The sequence below is a fragment of the Limanda limanda genome, chromosome 11, assembly GCF_963576545.1.
Source record: "Limanda limanda chromosome 11, fLimLim1.1, whole genome shotgun sequence".
Classification (NCBI taxonomy): Eukaryota; Metazoa; Chordata; class Actinopteri; order Pleuronectiformes; family Pleuronectidae; genus Limanda; species Limanda limanda.
Window position 1 is genome coordinate 27,030,770 of NC_083646.1, and position 13,657 is coordinate 27,044,426.

Genomic DNA, 13,657 nt, shown 5'->3' on the forward strand with positions numbered 1-13,657 from the left:
AGCCTCATCACGCGGGGACACGGTGCACCGAGAAAGAAAGAGAGAGAGAGAGAGAGAGGCAGAGAGAGAGAGAGAGGCAGAGAGAGAGAGAGGCAGAGAGAGAGAGAGGATGTGTATGTGTGTGTGAGGTAGAGAGAGATAGAGAGAGAGACAGAGAGAGAGAGGGAGAGAGAGAGAGGGAGAGAAAGAGAGAGAGAGAGAGAGCCGGAGCCAGAGAGACGAGAAAGATAAAGGAAAGACAGACGGAACGATAGACTTGTGCGTAAAAAGTACTGGTGCCCCCTTCTTCTTCCTCTTCTTCTCCTTCTTCCTCTTCTTCTTCTTCCTCCTGTTCTTCCTTTTCCTGACTCAATTTCCATCAGAGACAAAAACAAAGCCCCAAACCGGCTGCTTGGATGAACCAAAACCTATCGATCTGTCAGTGCTACACCTGGATTCAGTGAGCAGCCGCACAGCAGGCATGTCCCGCAGGAAGCAGAGCAACCCCCGGCAGATCAAACGTAAGTTACTTTTTCTTTTAGTTTTGTCTCCCGCGACACGCAGCGTTTCCAGGCTCATTGGAGTTTGCGCAATATCGTACCGATAGTAGTGACCACACCGGTGGAGCCGATGGAGCCGCGCTCAACTATCGCCACTCATGTGCTGCCTGTCACGGTCCGTACGCTCCGGTCTCCCTCCGCAGATCTCCTCTGTGCTCTGTGAGTGTGTGTGAGAGAGTGTGTGTGTGTGTGTGTGTGTTGACAATTGGTGATGTATGCAGTCCAAATCCCACGGTGCTGCTGTCTGAAAAGTTCCCCCTCTGCTGCCAAGTTGTAACTCAAAATATGACAAAGTTATTTGTTTATTTGGTCGGACTCTATTGTTGTTTAGACGCAAAACGGTGCATCAGTGCGTCACTTAGTGTAAGACTCTTGATTCTAAATGACAGGCCGGTGTAATAAAGAGCGAGGCTACACGAGCAGGCCGGTGTGTTTCTGAATAATATTGATTTATATTAAATGTGTTTATTTGTGGGATTCAGACACACGTGTTCTCTCTCTCTCTCCCTCGCTCTCTCTCTCACACACACACACACACACACACACACACACACACACACACACACACACACACACACACACACACACACACACACACACACACACACACACACACCAACTCCTTCAACTCCTGTCCCCCCCACCCCCAAAACACACACACACTCACACACTGGATGGCAGGTGTGTGTACATACACACTTTCCCCAAACTTTACAATATAGCCTCTAAAAAGCAGATGATACATATTGATTTATATTTGTGCCTCATGCTACGGCAGGAAATAAAGAGCAGATGTGTTTTAATATTAATTTTGATTTAAAATCTTATTGAACTGCTCTGTGGGAGGAGTTCATCTTTCCTCTCAGCAACACAGCTGCTTCTCAAAATATAGATGGAAATTGAGACGTCTCTCCCCAGAAATGTATAATGCATTATTTGTTTTTAATGCAGTGTTATTTTTTTAGAGAAGTGTAACCTCATGGCCGGCATTCATTCAAAAGTGTGTCATATCCACATTGATGAATAGATTTTTTAAATCAAATGTTTTGCACAACTTTTAATAATGCGAATGATTTTAAAGAGCATTTAGCACATCAATAAATATGTGGGGATTTGCACATACACACCCACACCCACACACGTTCACATTTCAAATGCCATGTACAGTGTGTGTGTTCAGTTTGTCCACAGTGCTGCTACTGATGGGAGGCTGAGAGCAGAATGTGGGTAGTTTGGGTCAAAATATCAAAAATCACACTACGTGCAGCAGTGTATAGGATGTCAGTGTCATAATGTTTATATCGGCTTCAAGTCTTTATTGACAATACAGAACCAGGGCAACATGGTGTGTGTGTGTGTGTGTGTGCATGTGCGTGTGTGTGCGTGAGCTCACACGCATGAATTGTTTTTCCTTACTCCTGTTGAGGGTTAAGAACAGAGGATGTCGCACCTTGTTAAAGCCCCATGAGACAAATTTGGATTTGTGATTATGGGCTATACAAATAACATTTGATTGATTGATGGATGTGTTGGTAAACAGGAGCTTGTGTTACACCGATTGAGCGACTTTGGGTCACCTTGTTTAATTTTACACAATGTAACTGTTCACCTTCAGATGATTCATGGATCGTCATTTTTCATACGTTTTTAAGGTGATCTCATTTGTGATCAGGATTTTGCTTATTTAAAAAATATATATTAAATTGTGATTTATTAGTATTTTCAAACCTTAATATTTTATTTCTGTGAAAATTCATGAAAATAATTTGTGATAATTATTTTGAAGACAACCCGTTTTAAATCTCACAATTAGAACATCTGAGTTTGAGTTGTTTGAAATTAATAATTGTGTTTTTTCTACTCATTTATTACAGTTTAGTGGAACTCGGGACAGTATAGTCTCCTTAAAGATCTTATTATTTCAACTATCTTCGAGTTTATATTTGGGTGTTTACTGGCATCCACCAAAAAACTCGCAACCACAAAGAGACATGGCACCGCGTGACGTGACAGGCCCACTCATCTTTTTGAACCAATCCCATTGTAGCATCCACATTTTGTTGTCGAGCAAAGGAAGTCGCACGTTTGTGTTACGCTTTCGTCACCGTGACCCGGCCTTGTGCGAATTAGTATGTCATGTGTAAGATCTTGTTAATATGGAGCCGGTTTGCAGCCGCACTGTATAATCAAGCTCTAGTTGGAAACAGAAAGGTCACAGGGAGCCGAGATCCTCTCTCCTACTCTCTTACTCTGGGAAAAAAGGCCGAGGAGGCAGTGCACAGAAAGTCAGCACAGACAGTCATTCTAAAGGACAAAAAGGTTGTTGGGCGCAGCCCCCCTCCACTGCCCCCACCCGCTCCCCTGCATACATTGGACCGTTATCTAAAATTGTGATTTATGCAGTATTTTAATATTTTGCTTATTCTTTCCCCTTGGGTGCTCTCTGAGTGGTGATAAAAAGGCAATGCTGAAAGAGCACCATTAATTTGCTCCGATGACTGGGGAGATAAGGCCAGATAATGGGAAAGATAAGCAGGGAAGATATACCATCAGAAACCCGATTATTACCATTAAAATTCCAGCCCAGCAATCTGCAGCTGGCTGATAATTCCTTCTCCGTTTCCACCACTTTGGATGATAAGGCAAAAAATAGTCACTCAGTGCTCCTTGATTAGGCTGCCTGGATATCCCGATAATACAGTGATAAATTATGTATTTTCCCCCTTGTTTTTTTCCTCTGAAACGTTACATCTGATTTTTTTTATAAATAAATATATATTCCCTGCCCCCCTTCCTTTATCCCCCTCCCCGCGTTGCTTTTCGAAGAAAGCGAAAAACCCCTATACACTTTTATTGTAATAAGAGTTTGATAGATAGAGGAGATAGCGGTGGAGGTGTTTTGTGTGGGAGCACATATCAATGTTATCAGCTCATCTCCCAGGGCCAGCTGCTAGCTGCTGTTGTTTTTAGCCTTATCACCTTGTGCCAATATGCCAATAAATTGCCCAGATTGTTAGCTGTTCAGAGGCGGGTCAGTAGAATTTGACAGGAATGATGAAAATATCGCTGATGCTCTGCGGATTGCGATTAGCTGCTGTAATATGATGTGTGAATTCCACCAAGCGCTCCCTCTATCCTCTCCTCTCCCTTCCTCCCTCCCTCCCATGTCTCCTCTGCAACCCCCCCAACCCCCCTCCGCCTCACCCCGGCTGCTGGTGGTGTCCATACCTCTATTCGTACCGAGAGGAGAACATTTTGATGCTTAATAGGAAGAAAAGATATGAACAGGCTGAATTGAAACCAGCCCCCTCAGAGTAATTTTTCTGTAAAATTGCCCCCCAAAGTTTCACAGCGTAAAGAGGAATCTGGATGATGTAGGGAGCGTGCCTGTGCCAGTGTTTATGGGAACATACCGGAGCGGCCCTCTGAGGCCATGCGCGGACATCTAATGTCAAATGTGCTTATTAAACTGACATAGTGCTCTCCCTGTTATTGTTGTCTTCACCATATGGACCGTCTGAGAATTCATGGTGCTTCCTTTGACTCTTGTCCTCGACACTGTCCAACCGGAATCAAGCACCATGCTGTTGTGATTATGCTGCTCTTTTACTGTAAGTTTGTGCAGCACACAAGCGGCAAGTGCACAAGAGCTTACCACTATGTCACACAGTCAAAATGCCTAATCTACTCATGTGATAGTGATCTCACATCTGTAAAGCTGCTCAAATGCATTGTACAGTAATGCCTTTTTTTGTTATTTGTCTATCTTTTATGTTTACCCAGAATACCTTGTGGGGCAAGTGACGTGGTAAACGTTGCCGTTTCTCATCTCATATCTCATTTTCTTAGATGCATTGTGTTACTGATACACGTCGTATTATGGCCTTTGCGGAACATGATCCTGGGGAAAAACATTCTTTATGCAACTGTCTGGTTGTAATTGTTTACTGCTACAGAATGTGCCGACCTTTAAGGTAACTCAAATCAAATGTATTTTGCATACAACCCTTGGATTATTATAATAAGGTGCCTGCTCTTCTGAACTCGTCAGTTTGTAACTGAACTGCAGCCAAACACGATTCTTAGGTGGAGCTGAATGTCTGCCTTTTATCCAAGCCACCATTTTTTCCATCTCCGCTCTGCAGTTAATCTTTCCAGCTCCTTAGCATAAGGCCACTTTATGTAACGTCAGAACACTGTTTATCATATCAGGTGACATTTCTATCTTTGAGGGGCATTTATCAGAGGCAGATTACAGTCGTAAGGGATAAGGGGAGTGTTTACTGAATTGACTGCCAAAATCCTCTATCTGAATTTGTGTGTATGTTTGTTTGCGTGTACGTTGGTGGGTCTACAGTACGTGCTATGAGCATGTGGTTATGTGTTTTCAGCAGAAGGATCAGAGCTGTTAGCTTCTTTTCTATGCATTTCTTTCTTGCTCTGTGAACCGACTCTTCACCCATACTTCCTACAACTTAGCTCAGCTCTGCTTTTCTTCATGGAAGGCGTTCTGATGCTGGTGAAGTCGTATTCACTGGATTTCACCCTTGGCCCGCACACGCTGGCAACTTCAGCAGTCAGATGTTTTGGGGGTGTAAAATCAAAAAATGTTTGCATGCCAGCTTCTCTGTATATTTAAGGGTCTCTCTTTTCATTGGGTGACAATCACGCTGTGTCTCTAGTGTGTCTCTTGTTGATTTCTGTCAGAAGAAGAATGGTTGTTGAATGCCAACTTTCCCTCAAACATCTGTTCCCTGCCAATAACAGCTTGCGCCGTTGCCTCGTCTTAGCTGAAGGATCCCCAATTGCCTCCTCACTTTTGACACAAAACAACAATGCAGATGAATGTCATCTCCTTGTAATGTTTTTTTCTGTTGTGTCTCAAGTAAAAATGTTCTTTGTATAAAGCTTTGTACTCACAGCGCTGCTATTACTGCTTATGTCACAAGCTCAACAGCTATAGGGAGAGGAATGTATAGCAGCTGCTGTTTCCTTTGTTGAAAATTGCGCTGTGTGATGTGTTGGATGAGCAGGGGTTGGCAGCCGATGGACTGACGGTGCCTAATCCTGCCCTCTCTGTCACTGAAGCTCACAGGGCCTGGACAGCAGTGTGAAATGTGGGCAGGGTGGCTGCAAAGGTGGAGGTCACTTCCTCATGCAGTTTCCTCTTTATCTTCCTCTTTCCTGAATTCCACTGCTATTATTCCAACAGCCGCTGGCTCTGGCTGTCACCATTGTGTTTTTTTTTTACACAGGCACTGTAACTGTCCCCACTCTGAATGAAATGTTAATTTTAGAAATATGTGCAGATCAAATACACATTTTTACAAAGTTGCTAACTGTGTTTATATGCATTTACCTGTGTAATTTTACATCTCTGTCTGTGGCCGTATTGCTCTCTGTTTATTTAGATTTTATATCAATGATGCCCACTGAGCCCCGGGTAACAATTGACTTTCAGTCTGCTTTAAGTTAATAGCCTTGTCTCTTGCTTGTAGGGATCAATATTGGTATTAATTAATCACCATTATCAAGAGCAGGATCTAGTTCCATTTGTTGTTACATCAGCAAAATATCGATAGAGAAAGTGGACTCCCTGATCGTCATGGCAACTTCATCTCTTAGGTCAAAGAGAGTTTATCTTATCTTGCTGCTGAGAGTGGCAAACTGCTTAGGAATCTAGTTTAGACTCAAAGATCATCGATTTAAGGCTTTTTTCACCCCCACCTTGTTGTTTCAGGATAGAGGGGTGAAGAAAAAACAGAGAAAGACAGCATTCTAATCACAACAGAGATGTAAGATTTAAATATTGATGTCCAAAGGCCATTACAGCAAAGAGGGCCTCTGGTCTAGCTTTTGTTCAAGTACGTCCTTTTAAGACCCAGACAAAGCTTTGATTATCAGAGGTGTCACCGTGGAGTATGTCTGTATAGCTGACAGTGTGGGACTGCAGGGGAGATCAGTTTCCTGCAGCCACCGTCATAGAATATTAACAGAGCACACATCCTGGTCGTTCTACAAGCCTCAACCTACTCTCAAACTTATTGTTTATGGAGCTCTTCATGTTGGGATTTTACAAAGGCCTGCAGTGCTGGAAACTCAGTTATAACAATTTTGATGATGAATTTTCTTCATGATTAATGCTTCTTTTTTATTTTTTACTGGAAATTCCATCAATGTTCCGAGCTTCCTCTCTGATATTTAACTGGATATATTTTGGTTCTGTACTCTTGTTTGGACAAAAGCAGGCAAATGTAGAGGAAACTAATTTTAGATCCTACTCATACTATTCAGATCTTAAAAGCATCACGGGAGTCATAATGATAAATTATTCATCTTGAAGTAAAAGTCCTGAGTTCAAAATTGTAATAGTAAAGTAAATAGCTCTTATTTTTATGTAATTTAGTTTGTTTACCCCTGAAGTTGCTCAATATCCATTTATCAAAATTAAGTAGCATTAAATTTGAATACTGAAATAAAATATATCAAAATTCTCCATAGGCTACGGTAAATACAGTTCTTGAGAAAATGTATGCAGTTAGTTATAGTTTCCTCTACTGCAAATAACAAAATGAATCATGGTCTGGCTGATATTTTTCTGAGCCTCCTGAAATATTGCTGAAATTCATATTTTTTCCCAGACATTTCACATTCGCTTTTACCTGCAATTCTTTGCTTTTCTGCAGTTTGCAGTGAAACACCAGCGTGATTAGGAGTTTGACTCATGAGCACTCATTCTGTATGTGCATTGTGCACATACAGCATACTCTCATGGGAAGTTGGGTCTGGTGTGAGCTATTTGGGTAGCGGCATGCCTGGGTGCTTGGATGTACCTCATCATGCAGCAGAATGCTCCTCAGGGTTGGAGCAGAGAGCAGGGGCACTGCCTGCTTTTTTTTTTTCTTCCTCTTTTTGCCTCCGGGACACAATTGCCTCATTTAACATTCTCTATTTGGCCCCTGCCAAGAGGGGAAATAGCCAGGGTGAGTAAGAGAGGCCGCCACACATCATGAATTCTTCTTTCATTTAACTTGCACAGTCCCTTTTCACCTTGGTGATGCACATGGATCAAGAATGAAGATATTGCTCAATTAAGGGGATTTCTGAGGTTGCTCCTGAGGTATTGCAGTTATTTTTGTGCCACACCGAGGTTTTGATGTATCATGGATATGGATATTGGGTTCATCACATTTGTGTGATGATTTGACATTTCCATAGCGCAGCAGAGAAACAGTTGCCTGCAATAGGAACTTGACATATTGAAGAAATGAAGTCCAGGGGTGGAAATGTGCCAGTCTTCCGTTGCAGGGACATGAATAACTTTTATGTGTGTATTAGGATTCTTTTTGTTTATTTCAATTTAATTAGCCACAGTTAATCAAAACATTTTCATGGAATATGTCACAATTGGTATTAGGCTTTTGACTAAATCTTGGATGAGAGGAAGGAAAGGGACTCCTTGGAAAAATGACTCACATTTTGCAGCAGGCACCGTCATTTTGTCTTCAAAATACAGGAATTTTACTGGCCAATCCTGAATTTTGACTTCACCCATATAGTGCAACAATTGTGTCAGTAATTCCCCCGAAAATTTGAAAGGGTAATTAAGATAAATAAATACATAAAGATTCTAATAAAATGAAACAAAGTGGTGCGCACCATTTCCAGAGACGTAAAGAAGCTGGCACACCAGAAAGTGATGCCCTTATAGCTGTTTAGACTAAATCTGTGGCTTGGCAGGAATTACTAAGGCTGTGTCTGGGGGTGGGGGGGTTGCAGTGTGATGCAGAACTCTGCATTGGGATGAAATGCACCAGGCTCTATAGTTAAAGGATAGGTGGCATCAGGGGATTAAGTAACAAGCCTTTCAGTTCAATTTGTACATCAGCATTTTCCGCCAGACGAAAGGCACAGAACACATAGCATCTTAAGGGTTCAGTGGAAAATCACTAATGACAAAGCTTTGTAAATAGATAAACAATTTATGTCAAATATGCTGAAAATATAAAACAAACTTCAAAACATGTTAATACTTTAAAGAGGCTGTGTTTTGATTTGCACCATTGCAAAGCTGGTAAAGCTGTTGACAGCACAGCTTACACACCATGTGATCAGAGGCCATATCTGCCTGCATGTGATTAGCAGGGAGCACGGCTACAGAAATAGCCGTGATGGAGCCATATTCCAATTGGAAAAGGTTGACGATGATCGATTATGTTCAAGGAAATTATGCAAATCAGATTAGACGGAGTGTGTGCAATATCGGGCCGTGACGTCAGGGGGTGACGTGTTGGGAAGAACGCGACTCCTGCTTCTTATAATCAGAAAGCAGGCTTTGTGAAGTGACAGCATAAACATCCAGAGAGAAATGCAGCCGCTATTATTTCAGAATCAGCCAATTTTCTCTCTCTGTGTATTTCAGAGAATGCTTATCTAGTAATTACTAAAAACTGTTGACATTGAGCAAGTGCTGTAGCCAACTAAAATGCCTTTTTGTCTTATGATATCAGATTGGATTTTTATCTTAGGTTCATGCAATCATGCATTCCTGAAAACCAAAGATAACTGCCTCAAACCCTTTATTTCCAGCGTGAGGGTGGAATTAAGAGGCTCATTTGGCAAAACTACAATCATTACATCCTGCATTCATTTCTATGGTGAAATACTGATCGTATATATATATTTTTTTTTCCTCCTGGTTGACTCCAGGAAGTGTCTGTGAATCCCTGAGAAATACATTTGACCATAATCAAGTTTTCTAAGCTTCAGAAACAGGATAACAACTGGGTCAGATGATAAGCTCGAGCAAAACAGGGAAAAAAAGCCTCCTCTGATAGACGAGGAGAAAAATCTGATTGATTGATGTCTGCTGGCTTTGCCACCATCAGAAGCCAGTTGACAGTTAGTTTGGGATCAGATGATTTCACTCTTAAGATTGGGGTCGAGGGGAAGCTAGGCAAATATGAAGGACACAAAGGTCAATGGCTTCTCTCCTCCTCTCTGTATCTATCTCTTCCTCGCAATAGCTTGCTTTGACAAACTGTAATATGTTGCTAAGCTTTGTGGCAGCAGGACACATGGTCATAGTTTGTTCAGTAATATCCTATTGCAGTAATCTCACAAGGAATGATTGAAAGTGCTGGAGGAATCTGGTACGAGCAGGGAACCGTTGACATCATCAACTGCTGTGGACTGGCAGATGTCTCCTGACTTGTTTGAACTGAATTTTCCCATGGGATTCAATAAGTTAAACAACAGCTTTGACTCGCAGTGAATCTGTTATTGTAAGCAGGATCTGATAAGACGGCACCATATTATGAGTTTGTGTAGCAAAGAGGCCAAAAATGGAATCTCCAGCGAGTGTCTCTCTGTGGTTTCGGAAAAAGACGAACATGGAACTGTGACAAAGGATGATTGGTTGCATATTGTAAATAAACACCCAAGTCTTTCGCGAGTTGCCTCTTGCTCTCAGTCTCTCCATAAAGATGTGCCATGCAACATTTTATCTCCTCCTGCTGCTTAGATCGTGCATCACCGAGATGAAGTGACAAGGGTTGTTCTGGGTTTGACCCTGTGTGGCAAAAAACAGCAACGCTTGGATGAGGTTTAACCAAAACAGATTCTTTAAAGATGTTTTACTGTCAGAACCGGCTGTAATATTGCCAGTGTTTGCCATTTTGTTCCTTTGGTTATTGTTGTGTAGCTGCAATTTAATAAGATCGGCCTTGGGTGCCCATATTTATTATATTAAAGGCCCTGGTTCCTCTCAGAGTCCATCTCTAATAGACATAACAGACATGTCCATTAGCTTTGTGTGGGGCTGCTTTCAAGATCAAGGTCTCACTTGTAATGAAGTGGCTATGCAAATGCAAGTCAAATTCTACTATTGTGAATCACTTGTTTTAATCAAGTTTTCATTGAAAGCAATGTAGCCTCCTTTCAGAGCCACGAACCAAACAATAAAAAAAGGATAATCCGAAGACAATTCCCATCCAAATGAAACCGGACATCATTTAGGGGAAGAGACAACAACTCTTTGTTTGTTTGAAGTGGTTGATATGACAACCTTCTTGTCAAAGACTCAGGGCGAATAAAAGGGATTTGTAATTACCATAATTATCTCTTATATGTTTTCACCTAATGATGTCCATTAAATGCCTGAGGCTTCATTTAGAGTCTTCCTCGCTGTAGGTTGGCATAGCCTCATAATACAGCATGTTACATTACGCAGAGCACAAGTAATGAACTTCTTTCATCAAAGATGTTTATCGTGCTGTGCTTCTAGGGGAAAAGCCAATATACTCCAGCTTTTTGTTACTGTTGGATTATAACAATTCTCATAGTCCCCACTTATCTTTCAAATTTTCTCCACATGTGATATCAACTCAATTGGCTTCATGTCTAAACAGGATGGCTCTCTAATCTAGACCGCTGTTCGTTTCATGTAAAACATCCCATTTTGTGGCTTAGGCTGGTGGCTGTCTTATCATTATATAATTCACTGCCCTTTCCCGTGATTTTCTTTGTGGCAATTTATTTAAATTCCCCCATGTTTATATATTTCCTGTCTCCTTTCATTCAAAATGATTGCCTTTCATGAGTTCAAAGACTCATCTCCAAGACTTTTGGTAACTTTATAGATATGAATTCACAGTTGGGAGAAGAGGGGGAAAAAAAGCTATTTTGTTGTAGAGCAGGAGAAGAGGGAGTGTTAGTGCATGTCCATCTGTGTCTCGAGGCCGAATCCAGAGGTTGAACTAACTCAGATGGAGACTGCAGATATAGCACTCTAACAGTCCACACCTCAGCAGGTTCAGCGTTTGAGAGATCATGCCTGAATACATGTGTGCTGCTGCTTCGCTAAGGCCCTCAGTCCTGTATGTGGCTCCGCTCCTGTGGTTGCTTTGGTCTTTGTCCGCCACCTATCAGCATATCAGCAGTGTCTCTGAAGCCCAGTTGTATAATGCACCATTTATGGCTTTGTGGAGGGAGATGGTGGTCGGGCGGCGGAATAGCTCCAGGCCTTCCCCTCAGTGAGTGGATTAACGGCGGCCTGCTTTAGCGCACTCTGCCGCGGTGTGAAATCGGCCCCGCTTCGGCGGCGGCGATGAGTCTCTCTCCCTCTCTTTCTCTCTCTTTTCTCTCTCTCTCTCTGTTTCCTCACCTCCATGCAAAGCCTCTCCCAGCCATCTGTGAAATGTGGAAACTCTGTGTCTAAGTTGAGTTCAGATCCCATCCCCTCCGTCAAGCTGGGGCCAGGAAGCGAATGGGCAGGCAGTCGGCAGAGAGGGTTTAGAAGGGGAGGAGAGAGCGAGGAGGAGGAGGAGGAGGAGGGTGGTGATGGTGGCGGCGGCGGTGGTGTTGGTGATGGGGGGATCAGCTCACTGATGTCGTGCCGCGTGTGCAGGAACCCTGCCTGTTCTCCGCGGGCGAGTTGGAGGAGGGTCCAGGCCTGGGTGCCGGCCGAGAGATCTCCGGTTCCTGCTTGCAGGTCCAAATCCCCCCTCTGTGTGTGTCTGTGTGGAGGCGAGGCGGTGGCACAGCTCCCCTGAGCCCCTGCCCAGTCCTTTGAAGATAAGATGGTGATACAGAGTCCCTTTCGGTACGTCGCTAACCGATGGTCTTTGTGTGACACACATGCCTCTCTCTCTGCTGGAGCCTGCAGCGAAAACACCTATGGTCTTCACTGAAACCAATCGGCTGTATGGCCACAGGTCAAATTAGATTATGAATGGATGACAAAATCCGAGATCATATGTTAAGGACGTTTCATTTTTTTTTTTTTACCATTTCATGCTGATAACGCAGAGTTCTGCCGTGGTTGATATTGTATGTCTATTTGATTTCCCTCCACTGAGAAGAATCACTTTCATGAATTCCCCTCATACACTAGCTGCTGAATTTTTTTTTCACTTTTCCATGGCAACGAGTTGTCATCTTAACTCTTGCTGATTTCCCTGCTATCTGCACTGCATTGCTCTTGATCATGACAGTTTTTTAAACATGTTTCTCCTCCGCATTTAGAACCTGATTTTGTGGCACTCGCAAGCCAATTCTCCCACTTCTGGCTCTCCACAGCAGCTTTTCACGAGAGCGACCATCATAATCAGGCTTTTGAATTATGAACTCAATATTCCCTGAACTGTTTTTTTTTCTTCTTTCTATCCTGTGGCTTTCAGGGTTCAGATCTGTGCATAATGTCTTGTGATTGCATGGCATTATGGTGGTTTGGAAGGCAGAGTCGAGGTCCAGCCACGCATCATCTTTCCGTAGACAATGTGAATCTCTGTGTCTCTCTGAGCTCATCAGGGATGGGGCGTTGATTACTTTTTGATACCCCTCCAACATGGATGAGGTCCTGCATACATCAGCTAATTAGAATGTACTTACAGCGTGTGTGTTTGTGTGTGAGAGACCCCACACTTCTCATCAGATCCTCAGCCCAAGTGCTCTAACCACAGTCACTAAAGGCTTTATCAAATTCCCGACAAGGAAAGAAAAGCTATACAGTGCAGGGCTGCGGGCTTGGGTGAATGGGTGGGGGCCGTGTGTGTGTGTGTGTGTGTGTGTGGGATTTGATGTCAGGGAAAAATTAAACAGAAAACGAATAGAGAATATATAACGACAGGAGTTATTTCTGTCTTTGGGTTGACCCAAAGACAGAAATAACTCCTTGAAACCCACTTTAACCTTGAAACCCACTTTAACCTTGAAACCCACTTCATAAACAACTCAAACAGGGGAAATCTAATGGCAGCTGTTAAGTTTTAACCATAAACAGATGACTTTGTTTGAGAAGATACCGCCCAGCTACTGTTCCAGACCTCGTGCAGTAAAGATCCACACAGTGGCAGCAGTAGTGGAGTTCACTTTCACCCCACTATGGTTAATGAGGGTTGCGTTGGTAGAAGCCCCGAATGGATGGAGCAGCAGTGGGGAGGGAAGTTGCAGCAGCTAATTAGGCAGCACAAATGAGTAAGTGATATCATCCCATGCACCTTGATGATATAACGGTTGTGGAGCATCAGAGAGGGACCAGGGGAAAGTTTTGCTGTTGCCTCACTGACTTTTTGGATTGCGAGGGCATTTCAGCAAGGCCACATTAGTCAGGCACACAC

The 13,657-nt window shown here is 42.9% G+C and overlaps 1 protein-coding gene across 1 annotated transcript in view; it reads left to right on the forward strand.

Annotated features, from left to right (window-relative positions):
- Positions 1 to 460: 460 nt before the first annotated feature.
- Positions 461 to 13,657, forward strand: part of zfpm2a (zinc finger protein, FOG family member 2a) — a 114,327-nt gene continuing 101,130 nt past the window's right edge. The window contains exon 1 of the mRNA XM_061081875.1: positions 461 to 500. Coding sequence (XP_060937858.1) covers positions 461 to 500 — 40 coding nt within the window. The remainder of the gene's footprint in view (positions 501 to 13,657) is intronic.